Source organism: Aquila chrysaetos, chromosome 9 (genome assembly GCF_900496995.4).
Source record: "Aquila chrysaetos chrysaetos chromosome 9, bAquChr1.4, whole genome shotgun sequence".
Classification (NCBI taxonomy): Eukaryota; Metazoa; Chordata; class Aves; order Accipitriformes; family Accipitridae; genus Aquila; species Aquila chrysaetos.
Genome location: NC_044012.1, coordinates 20205280 through 20226008, shown reverse-complemented (window position 1 = coordinate 20226008; position 20729 = coordinate 20205280). Strand labels below are relative to the sequence as shown.

Sequence of the window (20729 nt, the reverse complement as noted above, 5' to 3'; positions counted from 1 at the left end):
ACTAGCTTGTAAAATAAAATTATAGTAACTAAATTTCCCTCAAGTGGTGGTTCCTATCACAATACATTTAATGCTCAATATCTAATAAACAAACAAACATTTCTGTTTAAAAGTATCATTTATGTCTAAGGGAGAAAAAAATAAACAGACTCAAGCAACTTGTCCATTCATTCCTTTCTTAAAGTTGCACCAGTTGATCCTAGTCTTAATCCACATGAGCACTCTTTTGCACAGCAAATGCTTACAGGCCAGCACAGACAGCTGTATGTATATGGATGGCTCAAATTATACATATTAACCACAGAGTCACTATCTTGTGCACAGACTTGCTCTCCTACCCATTTATATAGGCAACCAAAGCTAAACAGAATAAAAAAGACTTTTAGAAGGAATAAAACAATGTGAACCATGCAGGTGTGCAAGATGGTTTGTTAAAAAGACTTCAGAAGACCATGTCTCACCAGTTTCCCTTACTCTAAGGAAAACAAACTTTGTAGCAGTTCTGGATCAGAAGCATGTGATCACAAAAATGAATTTCACCAAGAGCAACCCTCAGTCAGCTCACACCTCAAGTTCACAATTATTGCCAGCATCCAGCCCTTAATTTTCCACTCAGTCAAATTATAAGACTACTCTCTTTCCTATCACAACTTGACTTTATTAGTATTGCTTACCTTAATCGCCATCTTAGGGAAAAGAATGAAAAGTTCAAGCACACTGCAAACTTCTGTAAACAGCTTAGGCTGTTTCCTACTCTGTATCAACAATCCCTGTCAGAAATACCTGTCACGAATACACACATTTAAGAAGTGAAGAAGAACACTTTACGTATTAATGATCAAGGCAAGGCTATAAAGACTAGTATTGTGGTGGTGTTTCAGTACAAATCATTGGTTTTAAGACTTTTACTACATATCTAAATTAAATGACACATATATAGTGCCTGTTTTTGCTACAGAGAACTCTGCCTAGCTACTGAGGATAAATTCAGCACCCATCATCGCTTCAGAGTGCTTAACACATGGGCAGGAGGTAACTGCTGAGCAGCCCAAGCAGCTCACAGGTGCTCATAGAGAAAGCAGGTCAGACACAGACAGCTTCAGAAGAAAATATTAGGTTTACTTTGACAGTCACAATGGCAAAATGTGTATTTCAATCTTGATATTCAGCAACAGCCTCAAACCAATAAGCCAATAGCTCAAAGCTACAGGGAAAAAAAAAAGAAAACAAACCACCTCGAGAACAAGAGTATAGAAGTTTTCAAATAAACTAAGGATCCAAATCCAGATATGCTGTCCTTATCCAGAGCAAGGCTCCAGCTTGCAAAGGTGCTTTGAATTGTCACTAAATTCATCACAGAACTGCGATATTTTTCATACTTTTCTTCTGAAAAGTATGGTAAGAAAGATTGTGAGATGCATCTGTAACGAGATTACTAAATAGTATTACTTAACCAAATATTAAGTCACAGGAAACATGGAGAACCTCTTTTCAGCTTGTTTCATAGTTTCCAAGAAAATAAAACAGATACTATGAACCCTAAGTCCAAGGAGGGTATTTTTATCAGTACTTTTAAAGCACTCATATTTTGGGAAAACAAATAAACAAAATCAACCAAGGATAATTAATTATATTGAAAGATAATATGAATTTCCCTCTACTTCATAACCCAAGAACAAAAGGTGGGTGAGGGTGAAATTCCACATATTACTCTGTTTTACTGGGTAACAAAACCTCAGCCCGTCTTTTGCTCTTAGAGGACTTAATCAGAAATAACAGGAACATTTTAGACAGGATTCTAAACAGCAGTATCAGTAACTTATCTGTCAGAATTTCCCAAATAATTAAATAATTCATTTTCTGGATATTGAACAGTTTGCAGCCTCTAATTTTAAGTCAGTCCCTATTACACATGCCAACACGATATAACTGTGGATGTTACAGAACTGTACAAGGTCCTGAATTTGCAGCTTAGTACTACGTACCCCAAGTTCTTTAAAGGCCCTTACCTTGTCAAAACTCATTGTTTAAAATAGAAGATAAACCCTTAAAATAAAAATTCAGCTAAAGAAATAATCATAGCAACTTGTACTTGCTCCCTTTTTGCACTGTTTGGCGTTTAAACAGTATACCGCATCCTTAGCAGAGTTTTTAACAGTAGTGTGAAGAGCTTAATGCAGTTTATTTGCTTAATGCTTAATAAATTCTAGGTAAACTTCCCAAAATTATATTGAATAGTATTGCAAAACCAGGGATTGGGGGTGAAGGGGATAGGGGCATCATTAGAAAAATATTTAAGTTAAATTCAATTATTCAGGTGTCACACATTACATCTCAAAAATCTCTTCATCAAAAAGACCAAATATGGTGGCACCTCAAATAAATTAATTAACAAAGTTAGTTACATGACAATCTATTTTAGTAGACTGTACAGGATCTGAACGATACTGTAATTCAAATGCCTACTTAGGCGTTTCAAATGCAACTGATACAAGGTGGCAAGATGCAATCAGATGCTACTGCAACTAACCAAACAGTTTTGCAAGAAAGAGTATACCAAAGAGATTTAGTTCACTTCAAAGTGCACTGTAGCATTACCTTTGGGCACTGGAGGCCTGAATTATTTTGTCAGAAAAAGATGAAGCTCATTAGTACCTCGAACTGTACCACCTGTTTTGAGTGCCAAACACTGCAAAAATCAAAGTGATAATTTCTTTCTTCTTTGGGACAAGGACACAAACTGTCAGAGGAGAAGAAAGCAAGATTTTGGAGAAGGTGCTTAGTACCCAACTTCCACTTAAAAGCAGCTGAAGAGCTTTTGGCAATCTCTTATTTAGCAACCACCTGAGCATATCTGTACTTCAGTTCACAAGATATATGAAATGGGCTATCCCTTTGATTTCAAGTAAAGTATGCTGCAAAGATTGCAGTATTAGACTACAGACTTTCAAGCATCTTTAAACCATCTTTCATGCATTCCCCTCTGCAGCAGGAACTACAACTTTCAGATCAAGCGCACAAGCACTACTGCAGAACATTAGTCTCAATTCCTGCCACTTATCACAAAACTAAGTACATTAGTTCTACTATCCTGCAACCCACTGAAATTGTTCTGTATAATAACTCAGAATCCCAGTTGATTTAATTTCTTATTGTCCTTTTGATGTCATAAAAAGGGTAATCTACTGCTTGGGACTAGGATTTTCTTAATAGTTCAGAAATCAAAAGTATATTAAAAGTAATGAAAGAATAGCTTACTTTCTCTTGCTTTTGATTGAAAATACAGATAAAATATATAAATATATATACCTATATATGTACATATATAAAAGAATAACATCCTCACAACACTACAGTAGTGTCAGCATAAAAGAAAAAAGCATTAACGTACATTCCCATGTTATTTACACGAGAACTTACTACTAGATGCTTCTTTCACAAAGATGCCAATCCCAAACTTCTGGAGATACAGCATGAAGCATGAGAACATGTTTTCAAGTGTTCTCCATGTTCATTGAAGACTTAGTAATTTTAATATTATTTATTTCAAATTAAGCAACTTTCCCTGTGACGTACACATTTTATTACTAGCACACATTAGAAAAAAAATACCCTTACGCTTACTTTGCTGCACAACAGACAGTATCATTGAAGCAAGTGATATGAGATTATGAAATACATGCTTTAGGGAGATCCAAGAACTTTTATTCATCTAATATACTCGGAAGAAGGGGAAGTGAAAAATATAAGATTTCCAATATGGGTCCTCTCTAACAGCTAAACTCTGGCAATCCTTTTAATAGAATACTTGAAGGCAGAGACCTATTCTAACCCTTTCCTCTGAAGACCACATCTGTGCACAGCAGGAGAGATCATCTCCAGTATTCCACAAAACAGTGAAATTGCCGAGCTACAGATGCAGATGTAGGATTTCTTACTGAAAGCTACAGCAAACAAATCAGGTCATGGTCTGAATACCAGATTTTCAAATTTGCCTTAAAAATAGTTTTGATTTATCAAGCATGGAAAATTCTCTATATTCAGAGTAATATCTAAACTGCTTGTTAGGGAATGCTACCAAAATACAAATATTATAAAAGTGAATGGAGTGCCACTAGTATTTCCAGTTTTCTAAGCAACTTGTTTTCTCAGTCTCATCTATCACTGATGGAGAAGCACAGTTTAGACTACTAGTTTTATGTGAAAAGAATAGAAATAGGGGTGTCATAATTATTTTTGTTGTAATTTGTTAACATTCCCCATTGTTTTCTTATGGTACTGTAATGCATTTCTTTGGCTAGCCCCCTTCCCAAAAGGGCCATCTGCTATTCCACTTAAGGTGCAAAATAGGCAAAGAGAATCTCCCCTTATCTGAAGAGATCTGTAAACTAAATCTTAGCATCAAGAAAGTTAGAGATTTTGTAAGAAATTAACCCCGAGTGTCCACACTGGGTTATATACAGACTGTATCAGACAATTTTTTTTCTAATCAACTTATGCAGACAACCAAGTCAGAGAACAAAACAACATGGCTGCATCATTTAGCTTGGGTACAGTCATGTTTCAGACCTATCTTATCATCTAACCAATTAGACTTAAGACAGTGCATCACCCATTAATACTTATTTCAAGTAGGTCAGGTAAAAAGCACGCAGCCATCGAACTCTTGGTGCAGCTACACACTGCACAGCTGGCTCTTATTGATTCCCCACACCATAATTTACAGGGAATACTTCATTTTCTGCGGTTTAAAGAAACACGAGTCTTTTTAAACGGGATTTTCAGGCTCCAATACTACAAAACCGAATAAAATGGAAGCACTCTGAAACGTATGTACATACCCGTACATACGGACCCAAACAGCCATCACAGCTCAACTCGCAGTGTTTTGCCCATCCACACGTACATACACGCATGTACACAAAGTTTCTAAGAACACGCCGGAGTAACGACGATGCTTTATATACGGGCAACAGTTCGGTTGAAACTTTTCACCGCAAGAGTCCCAACCAAGTCTCTAGTCCAACCCCATCGACGTTTTGTTGCTCGCTGCCCTGTGCCGAACTTAACGGCGCGCAGTACCTCACCGGGAGGCCCCGCCGATCGCCCTCCCCCAAGCCCTGGGAGGCGACCCAAGCTCGGCGCCGGCAGCCCAGGCGACGGCCGGCCGGTTCCCCCCGCCGCTACCTGCGCCAGAGGCGGCGGGACGCGGGGCCGGGGCGGGGGGGGGGGGGGGGGCGCGGGCGCAGGCCTACCAGATCCAAACCGTCCCCCCGCCTCCACGAGAGCCGGGGCCTTCCCCCCGCCGAAGCCACCGCGCCCCGGGGGAGGCTCCTCCCGCACGGCGCGGGTTCTTGGGTTTCTTTTCCCAAAGAAAGTTGTAACGGCGGCGAGAGGCCCGGAGAGCCGCGGCCCGGCCCCGCGGGCGGCATCGCCCCCCTCAGCCCCCCACGTCCCGCCGGGGAGGGGAGGGGAGCGGCGCCGTGAAGCGGACGCAGCCTGAGGGAGGAGGGACGGCGCCGCTCCCTCCCCCCCCCCCCCTCACCCCCCGCTCTCCCGCCTCCGGCGGCGGGGCAGGCGGCAGGCCCCCCCCCCGCCCTCGCCTTACTCGCAGGAAAACAGGAAGCCGACCCCCCCAGCCCAGCCCAGCCCGGCCCGGGCCCGGCGGGAGGGGAGCGGCCGCGACCCGGCTGCGGAGGAGCGCACCTGCAGGCCCCAGCGGCGGCCCGGGGCCAGGCTGCCCGTCCTCCCCGAAGATCAGCCTGAAGTCGAACTCGTCGGTGGCGCCGCAGTTTGCCGTAGTCATGGGTTTGGCCGGTGAAGCGAAGCGAGACCCCGTCGCCCTGCCGGGCCGCGCCGGGCTCCTGCCGGGCTGCGCTCCCCGCCGCCGCCGCCCCTCAGGGCCGCCTCATAACACCGGATGGCGCCGCGGCTGGAGGGAAGGGAGGGAGGGGGCGGGGGAGGGAGGGGAGCGCGCGGGGAGGCGGCGGCGCGGGCGGCGGCTCCAGCCCCAGCGCGAGCTCCCGTGCCCGGGCGCCTTCTGTCAGTCGCGGCGGGGGGAGGGCGCCTACTACGGGCCGCGGCTGGCCCCGCCCCCGCCCCGCGCACTCGCCGGCCCCGCCCCCGCGCCGTGCCCCCGGGGCAGCGCCCCCAACCACCCCCCCCAGCCCCGCCGGGCTGCCCCGCCCCTCGCCGACGTTTCCCACAGTTGGTCTCTCTTTCACGCGGTGACGTCGGCGACACCGGCGGCGCCTCGTGACCCGCACCGATGCCGCTGAGGGAGGAGGGACGCCTCGCTGCAGGTCACGTGGCGCGGAGAGCCCGCCTCGCATCGCGCCGCGGGGGCTGCCGGGGGTTGTAGTCGGTTGGTCGGCCCGGCGCGGGCGCCCAATCCGATGGAGCCAGCTGAGCACAAAGGGGCGGGGCAGCGCGCGGGGTGCGGGTGCCACGTGTCGCCCCGCCGCCGAGCAGGGGCCGCCGTGCCCGGGGCTCTGCGGGGCCCGTTCTCGGCGAGGCGGCTGCCGTGAGCGGGAGCGCCGGTCCGCCACAGCCGGGCCGCGATGCGACGACTTCGGGGGCCCGTGTGTGAACCCTCCTGCAAGGCGGGAATTGCAGCCTGTGAGAGCCAAAGAGCAAAACCCTTGGGGGATGCGGGTTTCACGTTAGAGTCTTGAGAAGAATCTCACTTAGATAGGTGGTGTTCTTGGCACCAATTAACGGCTCGGGTAATTAGGTAGGTTGTCGTAAGCTGGGGAATGTAGCTTGGGTAACAAATGCTAGCTGAAGGACTCTAAGCTGTTAGCCACTTACCTTCCAGGCTCCTTGGAAACAGTGGCGATGAAACAACTGTACGAAGACTAATTAAAATACTTTCTAGCAATGTATGCCGTCAATAAAAGGAGCCACGTAGTTATTAGGAAGAGCACAGAAGTTTCAGAATACTCTGCCTGCACAGCAACGCACCATCACCTATTGTTTTGCCTTGCATTAAGGTTGAAAGACAAATAAAAGGGGCAAAAGAAAATGTAGAATTTACATTGTTCATATAGCAGGAGCATCTGTTCCCAGCTGCGGATGGCAGCATAGAAACTGTAATTGGCCTGATGTGTCTGGAATTTGCAGTGCAAGAAATCCTAGAGCAACTTAATGAAACCTTTGCTGGGTGCTGTGGAATTAGTAAAAGATTAATCCTCAATGTATGTGATCTAGGAAGATTTTAGGCTTGTGCTGAAACTTGGGCATTGATGGGAATTAAACTACTACTCGCAGCCAGTCACACTGGCTTATATAGTTATGTGATATTTACATACATTTACAGATACTGGTTATGGACACTGAAACTCGTATTAACCAGAATATCATTGCTATATCTTTTTAAACATTAAAGGACCAGGTTTCATTACTTACGTGAAAAATTACCTGACCTAGAGTTAGCGTCTCATGACTCCATGGCCATGTGGAAATTACAGATTTATCTGTTAATATTGTTTGATTCATAAATAGCTAATTCAAGTTGTTACTATGCTCAGGGTCTTTTTGTGTTTGTTGTTGAGATGGATCCAAACAGGCATATCATAATCCCATGCATGCAATTGTATCTAGATGTTCTCTTTACAGACGGTGCGTGAAAGTGAGAAAAGAAGGCTAGCGTGAAGAGAAATTGGCTACAGTGCAAAATTCTCAGTCCATCAGGCTTTTGAAAGAGTTCTGTTAATTCTATCTGTGCACTTATAAGGAAGATCAGTAATCTATGCTGAAGAAAGCAAGCCTAAATGAAAAGCTGCTTTGTGACCTTGCATTTCTAGTGGAAACAGAAAGCAGCACATTAAAAAATACTGTGTAGAACTTGGGACAGGAAGAGTTTGCCCAAGTGAAAACGGGAAGCTGGAAGCTGCTTCTAGTGCCCAGGCTACAAAGCAGCCATATGTTTATCTTAATCTTCTAATGCACTGTCCTTTCTGTTGTCACTTCCCACACACCACTAGCTATTTCTTTACCTAAAACACATCAGCAACTAAACCTCCTGTTCCTACAATACTTAAACCAAAGGTTGATGCTCTTGTTAGGGTAGCCAACTCCCTCTCCTGAAGGAAGCCCGAACCTTTGTAAGAAGCTCACACCCAGTTGGCATGTAGCCTCTTTTTACCTTTAAATCCAAGGTCACGTAGCAAGACAAGCTGGAAAAGAATGTGTAATTGGATTAACTATGGTTAAGAAAAACCCTCATGTATTCTTGAATGAAAACAGGTCTACGATGAACAATTCAGAAAAATATACCACATATAAAATGGCTCTGAGCATCTAATTTTTGTCTAAAAACTTTTGGGTAATCTTTCACATTTTCAAAGCAGATATATTAGAATTTGTCTTATTGTTAAATAATTGTTGTGTCAGATTACAACATGTGGAGTAACCATAGCAGTTTCCTGTTCTGCTATACCAGTAGTTTATTCATTATGCATGTCCCTGGAGAAAAATACAACCAAACTTGTTCTCTCCATAAGGGGAAATTGGAACACAAGTATTTTATCCATGTTCCTTGATAAGATGCTCAGAGTATATTTCTAATGAGTATGCTAAATTAAAAAAAATGTGTATTATTGTCTTGTTCCTTTCCCTTAACTGTAAAACAAATCTTTTCTCCCCTGTTTGAGACAGTATTCATTCAGAAAACTGTGATACATGCAGGTCGTTAGGCAGTGCTTTTAGTCCTACCTACAGCTGTCAATTAAAAAGGACTATATATCCTAAAATAAAATAGAGTAATTGGTTATGTTGTGACCATCTAGCTAACAAGATAAGAATTTACAGAACAGTAGAAGGTAAGGTGGTATTCTAAGCAATTAATAGTTATCTACAGTAATCTTTATAAGGCTTTTTACATCAAAATCAGACGTATCTGTCTTTGAGTTCAGAACTTCCATTTTTTGCCAGCAACATCCTTTGTCTTGTCTTCACCATATTTTTCATTTTGCTCTGTCCTACTGCACCAAAATGCGCATCCTTTCTGCATTTGAATTTGTAAAAAGAAAAACACCTTCAAACCCTTTCTATACAGCTAAAGGGTAATTGGGGCGTGACTGAGAGTGAGTTGGCAGAAGCCCTAAAACGACTGACGTGGGCTTACATCAATTTCCAGGGATTTATGTCAACCTCTGTGCTTGAGGTCCACGGCATGCATGGCTGATTTGGCTTTTGCTTGCTATTGAGAGATGAAACGGTGGCAGTAACGAGGGCAACTTTATTTCACTCGTGGTTTTGTGAGGAGGGGGTGCTTTTATTTATTCATTTATTTAATATGCATAGGTGGTTTCCATCCTTGCTGCTTTTAGGCTGTGTTATTGCATCCAGATGGGGATACACCTTGATCTGGTCAGAAGCTGGAGTTACTGCGTGTGCCTTGAGAAGGAAGGAACGCGCTTCCTGTGGTATTTGAATCCTTTCCAAACTGGGGCTATTTTCTAGGCGTGTTGTGACTTTCGGCTCCAAAAACCTGAGGGCTACATTGTGCTGTGTTTTATTTTCCACACATCATCCTATGCTGGATAGCTAGGAATTCTGGATCTGCAGCCACATCCCAGATCTGTATTTGTCTTGGAGTAATAGGGATTCCTCCCCCCTTCCTATGGGCAGCAAATCAAACCCAGCTGTGCAATTGTAGCCAGAATAGGCTTTGGAAGAAGCATGGTCAGGCATTCGTTCTGCATGATTCAATAAACCAAACAGCCTCGAATTAAGAATTAACACATAAGGTTGTATTTCATGTGCTTGATCTTGTTCCCGTTTGTGGTTGAATCTGGACCTGTTTAGAAGCCACACACACCAGTGTGGCATAGAAAGGGCAGATGAGAAAGCACAGAGAAAGACTCCTGGAATCAGCAGACAGTGTTCCTTGGCTGTATCTATGGTTATGCCTTTTACAGCTGCTATTGAAAAAAGCACGAGTACAAGGGAAATTTTTTGACCAGTCTGAATGTATACTTACACACTTAAACTCATTTGCAAATGGCATAAAAACAAAATTATCACAGCCTTTATGTCTCTAACAGCTAACAAGGCACATCCATTTTCTAAGCTTGCAGAATGGTGTTATGTAGGAGAAAGATACTATTTCAGTATACAGGCTATGTTCAAGAAAGTTAAATTCAGCAGTCATATAGGAAAGGGGCTTGCATTCTGCACACAAGGTCATAGGTTATTTATATTTAATATGTGACATCTGGCATTTTAAATAATTTCCTTGGCTAATTACCAGTGCCTGGGTGAAATGTGAAACTTCTGCCGTTGGGGAATTAAAAGGAAAACAAAAACAAAAGCAGATTGGAAAGTTTTGTAGGAAAATTAGGAGTTGTCCTAATTCAGGCATTAGAATACATGGTAAAAGCAGATAGAGTAAAAGGGAGTAATTCGACTGAACTTGGATAAATTTTAAGTTTTCAGTGAAAATCTGCAGTCATCCTTTTAAGGATTGATTACAACTTGATCAATGGGGCATTTGTAATAGCAAGATTACAAAGTTTAAAAAAAAAAGATTGGCTACAACGTGTGTGTTGACAAAAACATACCTACATAAAAACTTAATGAGGTCACAGTCTCATTTAACCATTTTACAATCTTCCCCAAGAAGTTTCATCGCTCTCCTAAACTTACTGCATTCATATTAGTACACTTTAATATATTTTTCTTCAATATATTTTTACATTAACAACCATTGCTTTGCTTTATTGTTTGTTTAACATTCTGCCATGTAAAGCAGACACTACTTCATAAAGTTTGCTGCTACTTTATATTTCTATAGTTTTACGGAGCAGGTTGGAATCCTCCCATTTGGAGGTTACCATCACACATGTTAAAAAGACTAGAGGGTCTAGAAATCTGGCACTTAACTGCATGGCTCTTTTCACAGACTTTATATTCATAGTATTCTGCTCTCAGATCACCAAGTGAAAGGAAAGTAAAATTATCAGCTGCTTTATTACTGATATCAATATATAAGGACGCTCCAGGCACGAGTTCTTGCTTCTGAAATGACTGCTTTTACAGATACCTTAGAGTCTTATTACAAAGCCTAAAGTGGTTTGTGAGTGAAATCAGATGACAACGGAGATTGCTACCAGAACAAGAACAACCTCCTTTAATGCACAGTGATGTTTGCATAAGATAAATATTTGTGAAGACTCAAATGAGGTTTCATAAAAGCTCTTAGCCTTGATACAAAGACTAAGGTGTCATTTTACTTACTTTCCATGTTTTAACTTCCAGTTTTGACTGTTCATTAGCCAGCAGACAGTCCTCTTGTACACGACTGCGATATAGAAAATATAGGTTCTGTTCCAATTTCTTGTAGTCTAATTTTCAGACTTTCTCAAAGCAGCACAAGTAACTTGCTATTTATATGGACACTTAAAACACTGCCTGAGTTTCCCTCTAAGGTGAGGATAATACAACTTCTGTTGTTCCTCTTTTCACTTAGATTGCAAATGCTTCTGAGTAAGGACTCTCAAGTCTGGAATACTTCTTATACGCGGTGTTTGAACAGTCAAGCAGCCTGGCTAGATGATTTGGGCTAATGTTTCTCTTTGTACTGGAAAAGGAGAAGCATCGCACAACTGTTATAGCAAAATAGAACCCCAGTCTCCGAGCCTTTAGCTATTCTATTCTAGGATCTATACATACTATGATACGGTTCTGTTTTGTTCAAGTGTAATGCATGTGCAGTTTTTCTGTATTCCATATATACATTTGATGTCCTTTGATTAGCTTAGATATAACCACAATCTCATGTGCTTAAGTCATTCCTCCATATATATTGCAATTTAATAAAAGATACATAGCCTTTGCTTATGTATGTATGCCTTATTATGCCTTTGCTTATGCTTATGTATACATAGCCTTTACTAGCCTTTGCTAGTAAATTAAGGTTTCTTTATCAGTATATTAATTGTCTTCAGGGGTAGCAAAAGAATATTTTCCCTCATTGCAGCTTTTCACCATAATTCATAATAAGAAAACAGAATAAATGTATTACTAATCTTTTCTTGATATGCATATTCCCAGGTCTCTGTGTAAAGCCTGATGGGCTCGCTCTTCGGTGGGAAGGACTGTCAGCTTTGTGCAAATCACTCTTTTGTCCTTGACTCAGATCAGATTAAGCCAACATAAAACAATGGGTTCTAGTGCTGCGGAAAACTTTAAAGGCTCCCTGGTAGTTTGGATCTTGGACTTCTACCTTTTGTCTGTGGGACTGGATCCATTTTGCAGTTGTTAGATCATGTATGCTCACACTACTTGCTTAGTCTGTGCCTAATGAGCTTTCTGACCCAACATCTTAATTTGGATACAAGAGGTTTCAGCTGAGAGGCAACAGGTGTTGAACACGATTACCATATCCCAGCTATGGCAGGTGTTTGTGTGTCTTTTTTGCTGTGATCCATTCCAGTATAAAGTCAAGCAGGCCAGCCAGCTGGTTTACGTTTATTTTCTCCTTTGCATTGGAATAGAGGCAGTAGTTTTCATTAGCAGCTCTTGCCTCTCAGTTTTTCAGTTGACTGAGTTTCCGCCTGGCTTGCTGTCCAGATTGCATGTAAGAGGGTTGATTCTTCTTTGACAGAGCGAGGGCTGGGAGGTTTAACTATTTGATTCAGTCACAGAATCAATCCTCACTACAGTCAGTCATCTGATATTATGCTGCTCGTCCCCGTCCTTATCTTTCTACCTTAACCCCTTCCCAGGAATAGGCTTAGCTGCATCCTCTGGCTCCTTATATGACAGACTGGATTGGGATAAAGGTACTGCTGTATATTAAACATTTATGGAAAGCAGAAAAGACAAAATACAGAAAGGAATAACTGATTAAATACTATCTCAGTATTCTTATGAGCTGGAGAATGAGCCATTCAACTAATGAAGTGACCCCAGCTCTGGAAGAATATTACTCAGTAAAGGTTCACCCATTTAAAATTAATTTATTTTTGCTGTACTTGCAGATCCTATGTATTAGTTCATCAGATATGTATAAAGAATGGTTTAGCTGTTAATTTATATTGAACAAAATAACCGAGTTTCAATGAAATCTCACATAAAATAGATTTTTAACATGTTTTCAAACTAGAAAACTTATCCCAAAGATTCCTGTCATCTAGTCGGTGAGCAAAAACAAATCACATGATCAGTCTTTTTGCTTTCATTATCAAAAAGGCCAGAGATGTCTGACAAACGCAAAATAAAATGTTTGACCTGCTGCTTACTTCTCTGGAGACCAGGGCCTGGTGCTCCCATATGTTAAGAAGAAATAATACCAATAAGCCACAAGGAGGTAACTAATGATAAGCTACAGAACAAATATTTTCAGATTAAGAAAACTGGTAAGAGAAAAGGCTAAAGTTGTTAATTCAGCATTATGTCATCATTTGATCAGTAAATAATTCTTACCAAACTTAAATAGATTATCTTCCCATTAAAAAAAGAAATTTGTCTGAAACAATTGTATAAACCGTGACATTAACAGTGATTCATGTTAAAATAAAGAATACATCCATTCTAAAGCATGATACAGACTTTTGAGTGGTGAAAATCTTTTTTCTCATATACTTCATTGCATAATGTCCTTTTGAGGCATTAAAATTGCTTGGGTTTGACAGACTGAATATATGATTATGTATACAATATGTTATGTGCCTTTGTCACTTAAAATGTTATCTAGTTTACATTTAAAGCATTCAAGACTGCACTGGTTACTGATAAAAAAGGTAACTATTAATTTTTATTCTTATTCAGTTTGATTTTTTTATAAAGCATTTGCTGATACCAAAGTTCACAATCTGTTGATTGATCAGAAAGCAGCCAACAATTGCAAAATGTATCATTAGAAAATTGCTCAGCATGCAGGCTACTCTCTAATCTTGTCAATTACATCTAGTTTCTGTCATTGTTAGGCAAAAATGTCATAGTAGTTACATCCAGAATGGTAGTAACAATAGGGAGGCAAAGAATATAAGGTAATGGAAACAAGTCACCTCCATGATAAAGGTAAGTGATTGGTAACAAGTAGTTTAATATCCCTAAATGAAAGGCACTATATTAAAGTTAAAAGCTATTTAGGGAGAAAGCAGAATGGAAGACAAAAAAATATATTAGAAAACCTCTATATACTATACATGTAACATCCACGAGGTAGCAGAAACACAGCAAAATGATGTTTTGTCCTTGAAAAATTAAGTTCCTTAAACAAAACCAAGAGGGAGACAAGGTTTGTAAAAGATGCTGGGTTGACATCACCAAAGAAAAGTAATTAGCACAAAACCCAGTTTAGGCAGCAAATTATAAACGGACCGGTGCCCTACATTGTGAACTCCAGTGAGTACACTTCAGTGATCTTCACTCCATAGTAGGGAGACTGACATTTGCAAAAAGGATACCAAAGACGGAGGTGTCTTTTTTATATTGATACCTGCAGACTAACACTGCTAAACTATTGGTTGGAAACAGATTCTGATCAGAACTGATTTGGTACAGCTTAAACCAATATCCTGAAGATAAGAAGATGCCATATATGCAATATATGCCATATGCAAACCATCTTCAAGGCCTTTTCCACAGATAGAAGACTAAAACAAACCAGAGTTTTAGCAATGACTGCTGTGAAACAAATATCTGGATGAAAAAGAATTCAACCCCCCTGAAGATCTAAAAAAAGTCAGAACTATTACCTGGCACAGTGTAATTTCTTTCTAAAAAGAAATTTTTAGAAGAAAGAAGACTTTCTAAAAAGTGTTCTTTCATAGGGACATAATGAGGTTTTACAGATATGTTTTTGATAAAGATAATACAATGGGGGGAAATTCACAAAAAAAGAGAGTTTGATGACCATTTGAGAAAGAAAAAGAATAATCAAGAAAACAGCAAGAACAATATTCCACCTGGGAATTCATCTAATTACAAGTTTAAAAAGCTTGAAGACTATTGTTTTGCCTATTCTGTCTCCCTTTACTCCTTCTATTTTTATAGACTAAAAGCCAAGCAAAACATTATCAAAAAGATGGGACAATTTTTTGAGGTAAAATATCTACTGCTGATATGGCATCTAACTTTTATCCTGTTATAAAGAAAGAAAATAGGCAGACTCTAGATACAAGGGTTTTAATGTGAACATCTAGAAGAGGAAGATAAGAGGAGAGTAATGTAAAGAGATGAGTAAATACACTCACAGGTAGGCACCACTGTGCCCTCCACAGAACCACAGCAAATAAACTAATGGGAATAGGTGCCATATATTCAGACTCTTACCTGGTCAGCCATTGAGACAGCAGGAATAGAGGGTATCAGACTGAAATCCAAGGTCAGACAACAAAGGACACATTTTCAAAAGATTACAGTAGTATGACTGCAACACTGTCACTGTTAATAGATGTTCGTGGCATGCTAGCTGGTGATAATAGATAGCAGGATATCAGCCTATTTCCTATTTAAATAAAACCAAACATGTGCCTCTTCCAAGTCTTGTTCAGTCTGCAACTGAACAGTCCAAAATGTTTTCTGAAGGCACGTAAAGAAAAATATGTTAATCAAGGGGAGGATCCTGAGGAATAACATGTGTTTTAGCAATAGTGTGCTTAGTGGTAATATGCATTTGGTTAAGTTCCTCTCCGAGCAGGAGGTTATGGGTTGAAGTAGTTAAAGTGAAAATATCTCACAAATACAGCTGAAAAAAAGGAATTAATTAACCCATAAAACCACCAAAATGACAGGTTTCTAAAAACAATGGAACTAAGTTATTTTTTGAAAAAATATTTTAATATTTATAAACGAACATAAAATTATAAAATACAGGGAAGTGCTAGTACTTTCATGAAAATTTCTTCATTAACTTAATAAATCCTTTTGCTAAACTAGATGTACTCACAGACAAGAAAAGGCGAGGTCTCTGGTATCTGCTACTTAGTTTTCCATTTGAATTAAAACATACACATCTTCTCAAGTTTTGCTCAATTAAAAAAGAAGAAACAATCAATCAGCCATGAAGTGGTTTCTGCTGGGCAGGGATTCAGCAGGAAGTAGTCAGCAGGACTGTATGTACCCACAATCACTATAATGTATGACTTTTTTAGCATGTAGCAGCATTAAGCTGTCCTGATGGCTTTGCCATGCTTTTGCTCAGCAAAAAATGCTGAAGAGAACAACAGCTGCCCTTATTGGTGCTCTCCTGCAGGCAGACTCTAATCCTCTGGGTTTACACAGTTGTTCAAGAAACATTAAAAGGAAAAGCCTTCTAAAGCACCAGAGGCACCAAATGGGAAACTGCTTGCTCAAGTTTTATCTATATTAAGAAAAAGTGTATTTTATGCTTTTAAAATTTTTACAGTGGCACCTTCCAAAAACAGTCAATATATTAAAGATCCATATCACAGAATACTGTTTCATATTTATTATCACAAAGGGAGGGGTGTGTCTGCTACAGTAGGACCATAAACTGGAAATGAATCTTTTCCAGTCAAGACAGTACATGAAAGTTATTCGTCTAGCAGCTTCCAAAGTTGTAAACCCAGTTCAACTGGCTACCAGGCTCTGACTGTGCTTGGTACAAAACAACTGTATGTACCAGTGAATCAGACAAAAGATCAAACTAAAAATAGTTTCAACATCGGTATTTATACACCTTCAGAGTATTAAAAACAGTCTTACTGGATTTCTTGGTCTTTTTCTCATTGGGAAAGCCCTAACAAATTATACCGAGGCTGTTATAAAATTGATTGTAAAAGTTTAAAATTAAGCTTTAAAATTAGAGTAGAAAACAATTGTAAGCCAAGAAATGTTAGAGTAAAACTTGAAAGAAATCCAAACTTGTTAAGGCATAGAACTTCATATAGTATATCCAAGCAATGTTAACTCTTTCCTATAGCAGTCCTTTAGCTGGAAAATAAATTTGATCCATCTTTTAAGTATGATTTTAATCTGGAATTACAGTCTCTTATTACAGTAAATTATGTCAAACAATTGGTATTAATGTACAGCGTTGCTGGTGTCAATAACTTTGTGAAGTATCTAAAACTCTTCTGTTAATTAAATGTAACATCAATTCACTGTGTTAGGCTTCACGTTAGGAAATAGTAACTATATGTGGTTTATATTGCTAAGAGAATCACAAATAAAAAAGATCCTAAAAGGAAAGGAATGGTTGCCAGTAAACTGCACAAGACCAAAGGTTAAGTAACTCTCAGAACATGAGGTTATGGGTCGAAGTAGTTAAAGGGAAAATATCCCAGAAATACATTTCAGAAAATGAACTAATTAACCTATAAAATCACCAGAATGACAGGTATTTAAACAAAAGGGTGGGAATAATTCCTTTTTGGGAAATCTACTTCAATATTTTTAACATAACTGGTCCAAATAGGACTAAAAATTAAAAATTAAATTAGAATTGTGTAGGATTTAAGTTCCTTTGTACTTAGTATCTGCATTTCTTGGTAGTGGCTCAATCACTCAAGAAAAACAGTATTCTTAAAGGGAAGTTTTCGTATTTTTTCTGCTTCAGTTTAGGGTGTATTTCTCTACACCTTAAGCCAACCTAATTTACAGTTGCCATAGCCTGGCCCTCCACCCTACCCTTAGTTGCTCAGTGATTTGTGCTGATGTGAGCACTGTGCAGTAAGTAAGCTCAGGGATTTGAGCCAGTTAAAAACTAGCTCTCCAAAGAAAGCAACTTTTTGTCTCAGTTCCCTGAACTGGCTCATTATATGGTAGCATGAGTGGCACAAGGGAGGGACCTCAGCTAGCTCAGTTTCATGCACATTTGACATAAGGTCCTAGAGAACCCCTGGGACCATCAGCTGTTCAACAGTCAGTGGCTAACCATCTTTATATAAGCCCCATAGTTCACAGTCTAAATAGTGATTTAAACTATAATTAGCTTTAGGTTCCACTAATATGGCAGCTAGTAAATTAAACAGATGAAACTTCACTAAATCTGGTACTTCTGACGAGGGAACAGTAACATCTTTCAGCAGCAAGTCACAAATCACCCCGCGTGACTTGTTATAAATTGTTAGCTAGAACCAACAGAGTAAAAGGTGCAGTGAGATAGCTGCACCAGTCTAACACTTGCCTGTTACAGAAAGGAGGGTTTCTGCATGCTTTCTCTCGTATGACCCTCAGAGAACTGACTTAACTCACTAAACCAGATGGAAACGTGTCTCCCACTTTTCCTGTGTTAATTTTCTGCCTGGGGCAGTATAAGGTGGGAATGGAATCATTTTCTTTTGGAAGCAGTGTTTTTTTTCAGCTCAGCTCAGCCTGCCACCTTTGTCTCTGAGGCTATGGATGCATGTCCCGGTCTGATTGCTGCTGGGTTTGGGGAAGAGGTTACCTCTCCCAGCCACCTACACAGCTTACACAGGGAAGCAGCGAACATGCCCTTTTCAGTTACAGTTAAAATAAGCCACGTTAGCCCACACAGCTTAAACAGCAGATCTTCCTTAATCCCTTTGAAAATTGGGATGGAGCCTGTATCTTGGTCATAATGTTATCACCTTAGTTTTCTTCACCAACAACCCACCTGCCTATGCCCCAGCGCCAGTTCTCTGAGGTATCTTGTGGGTGTGTACCAGAGCTCTCTCATCATGCACTGATTTTGAAATGAGGCCACAACAGACGTGTGAAAGACAGGGCTTTGAATATAGCCCTTTCCTGTTCCTCTGTTGTTGTGCCTTCTACACACCTTCTCCATTAAAAAAAAAAAAAAAAAAAAGTAATTTGTACCAACTGAACATACCCAGTTTCAAAAAAATAAGGTACTGATAATGATGAACCTGCTGCTTCAACATAAATTGTTGATTGCTTGCCTTGTACCAAAGTGTAAAGAAAGGACAAAAAACCCTTTTAAAACATGGGGTATCTGCAGGTTGGATCAAAGAACAATCTATGGAGAATGAACGCAGGGTAGCAAAAGCACAATCACAGGTTTCTGACCTACAAGACTTGCAGGAAAAGCCAGCCCAAGTCAGGTACAATACAGAAACCACTGGGACTGGTTCAATTTGACTGAATGCCAGAGCACACTCTAACCTAGGGAACAGAGCCAGACCTGACCCCATTTGCAGGAACTTTGTTGCTGCTTTAAACACGTATCTTTACTGTGCCAGATAACAAAGATGATATTAACTTAGCAATTAAAGAATAATTAGCAAAAGAAGCAACGCTTTGATCCACACCAGTTAGTCAGACTGCCATTAATGCCCACTGGGTATATTAAGTATAGATCTTTCTCTAACAACATTTTAATCAATTTGAATAAATAAATTAATTTAGGCTACATGATAAATTATACCTGCTAAGTCTCAACCCCCCCCTCCTTTACTCATTTATACTTAAAATCAGCAACCTAGCCATTAAGGTAAATTGCAGTTACAACAAGTACTAGGAAATTAATATTTACATCTGTTTGTAGTTTGAGACTAATAAGAATATGGTGTTAGGCAATACCAGCTTAATGGTTTCTTCCTTCCCTCTGCACCATAGAAGCATGCCATCTGCTCAGCTGTTTTGGCACAACTCTTTATGAGACCACCCTGTGAGCCAGACCAAGGGAACTGACCCAGCTTCATTTTTTATTTGGGGGAAGTGAGGGAGGATTGTTCAGGTCAGATAAGTTCCCTGATCTGATCCAAGTGCAGCCCCACAAAAAGCTGTGTCAGCACAACTGTTCAGGGATGGTGTAGTGGCTGCAATAAGCAACGCAGACCAAGGATATCTTAAGTTAGTACTGCTGCCAAATGCTTTGTGTCATGAGACAAAAGTGCAAGAGCAGTGCTAGTCACTGTGCATGCCCACAAGGGGCAATAGTTGGAGAGAAACACTCTAATACATTGCCGTTGTATCAATGTTCTTTACAAAAGTCAGTTAAAAAACCTGTGAACAAGTATATAAATGAACAGATGGTATCTCAAGGATAAATGCTGTGACTACATTGCTGTAGAGTGACTTCAGAAGAAAACCTGTGATGAGGCTGATCAATAGTGAAACTTGGAGAAAGTAAGTCTGAAAAGTACATATTGAGGTTTATTGCAAGTGATAGACAGGGCTATTGAATTATTTGCTATAGGATTTTCTCTTATTAACCTTAGTTTTAGAGATACATTTTGTATTCAGTAAAGAGAAAAATAATCACTTCAAAGGATCATTGTCAGGAATAAGTGATATGGAATAGTAAATCATCAAGAAAAACAGACTGAAACTTACTTCAAGTAAGAGAGAATCTTTAAAGTACTTAGACAATTCATCAATTTATCCCCCTGCCCACAATTCATACCAGTACGTCTGAAAACAAACAATCTATCTGCTAGGGATGATTGTTGTTCTAAGCGGTGGCCCTGATGAATATGTTTTTTAGTCTCAGATGTAAGAGCTACAAAAGGTTAAAAAATGTGGGTATAGTTCAGATAAACATCTAAGAGTTTGGAAATTCATCTGAACACTTTCTGTCAGAAAAAAATGTGCTGTAAGTCTCGTGAGAAAAAGGTTTATTTGTGATGTTGCTGGCACTTTTATTTCTGTTCTCAGCTGGAATATGATGAGAGTAGTCAACTTCTCACATGGTGTTTTGTCTTCAAGAGTTGTGGGGAAAAAGTTCAGTTCTAAAAATAGAAGATTACAGAGAAACTCTTATCCTATGTAAACTGACTTTGCCTCTTGTTACTAAAAGAGACAATGAGATGGTAAAATAAAGTTTTGGT

The 20729-nt window shown here is 40.2% G+C and overlaps 2 protein-coding genes across 4 annotated transcripts in view; both read right to left on the bottom strand.

The window, feature by feature from the left end:
- NFATC3 (nuclear factor of activated T cells 3) overlaps nucleotides 1–6055 on the bottom strand; it is a 76919-nt gene extending 70864 nt beyond the window's left edge. For 2 of the 3 annotated variants that reach the window (XM_030025264.2, XM_041125825.1), the window contains exon 1: nucleotides 5707–6055. In XM_030025264.2, the coding sequence (XP_029881124.1) occupies nucleotides 5707–5806 (100 nt within the window). In that variant the 5' untranslated portion in view covers nucleotides 5807–6055. The remainder of the gene's footprint in view (nucleotides 1–5706) is intronic. The other variant, XM_030025263.2, reaches the window with a different exon arrangement.
- Nucleotides 6056–14772: 8717 nt separating this feature from the next.
- Nucleotides 14773–20729, bottom strand: part of DUS2 (dihydrouridine synthase 2) — a 50519-nt gene continuing 44562 nt past the window's right edge. The window contains exon 16 of the mRNA XM_041125808.1: nucleotides 14773–20630. Coding sequence (XP_040981742.1) covers nucleotide 20630 — 1 coding nt within the window. The 3' untranslated portion in view covers nucleotides 14773–20629. The remainder of the gene's footprint in view (nucleotides 20631–20729) is intronic.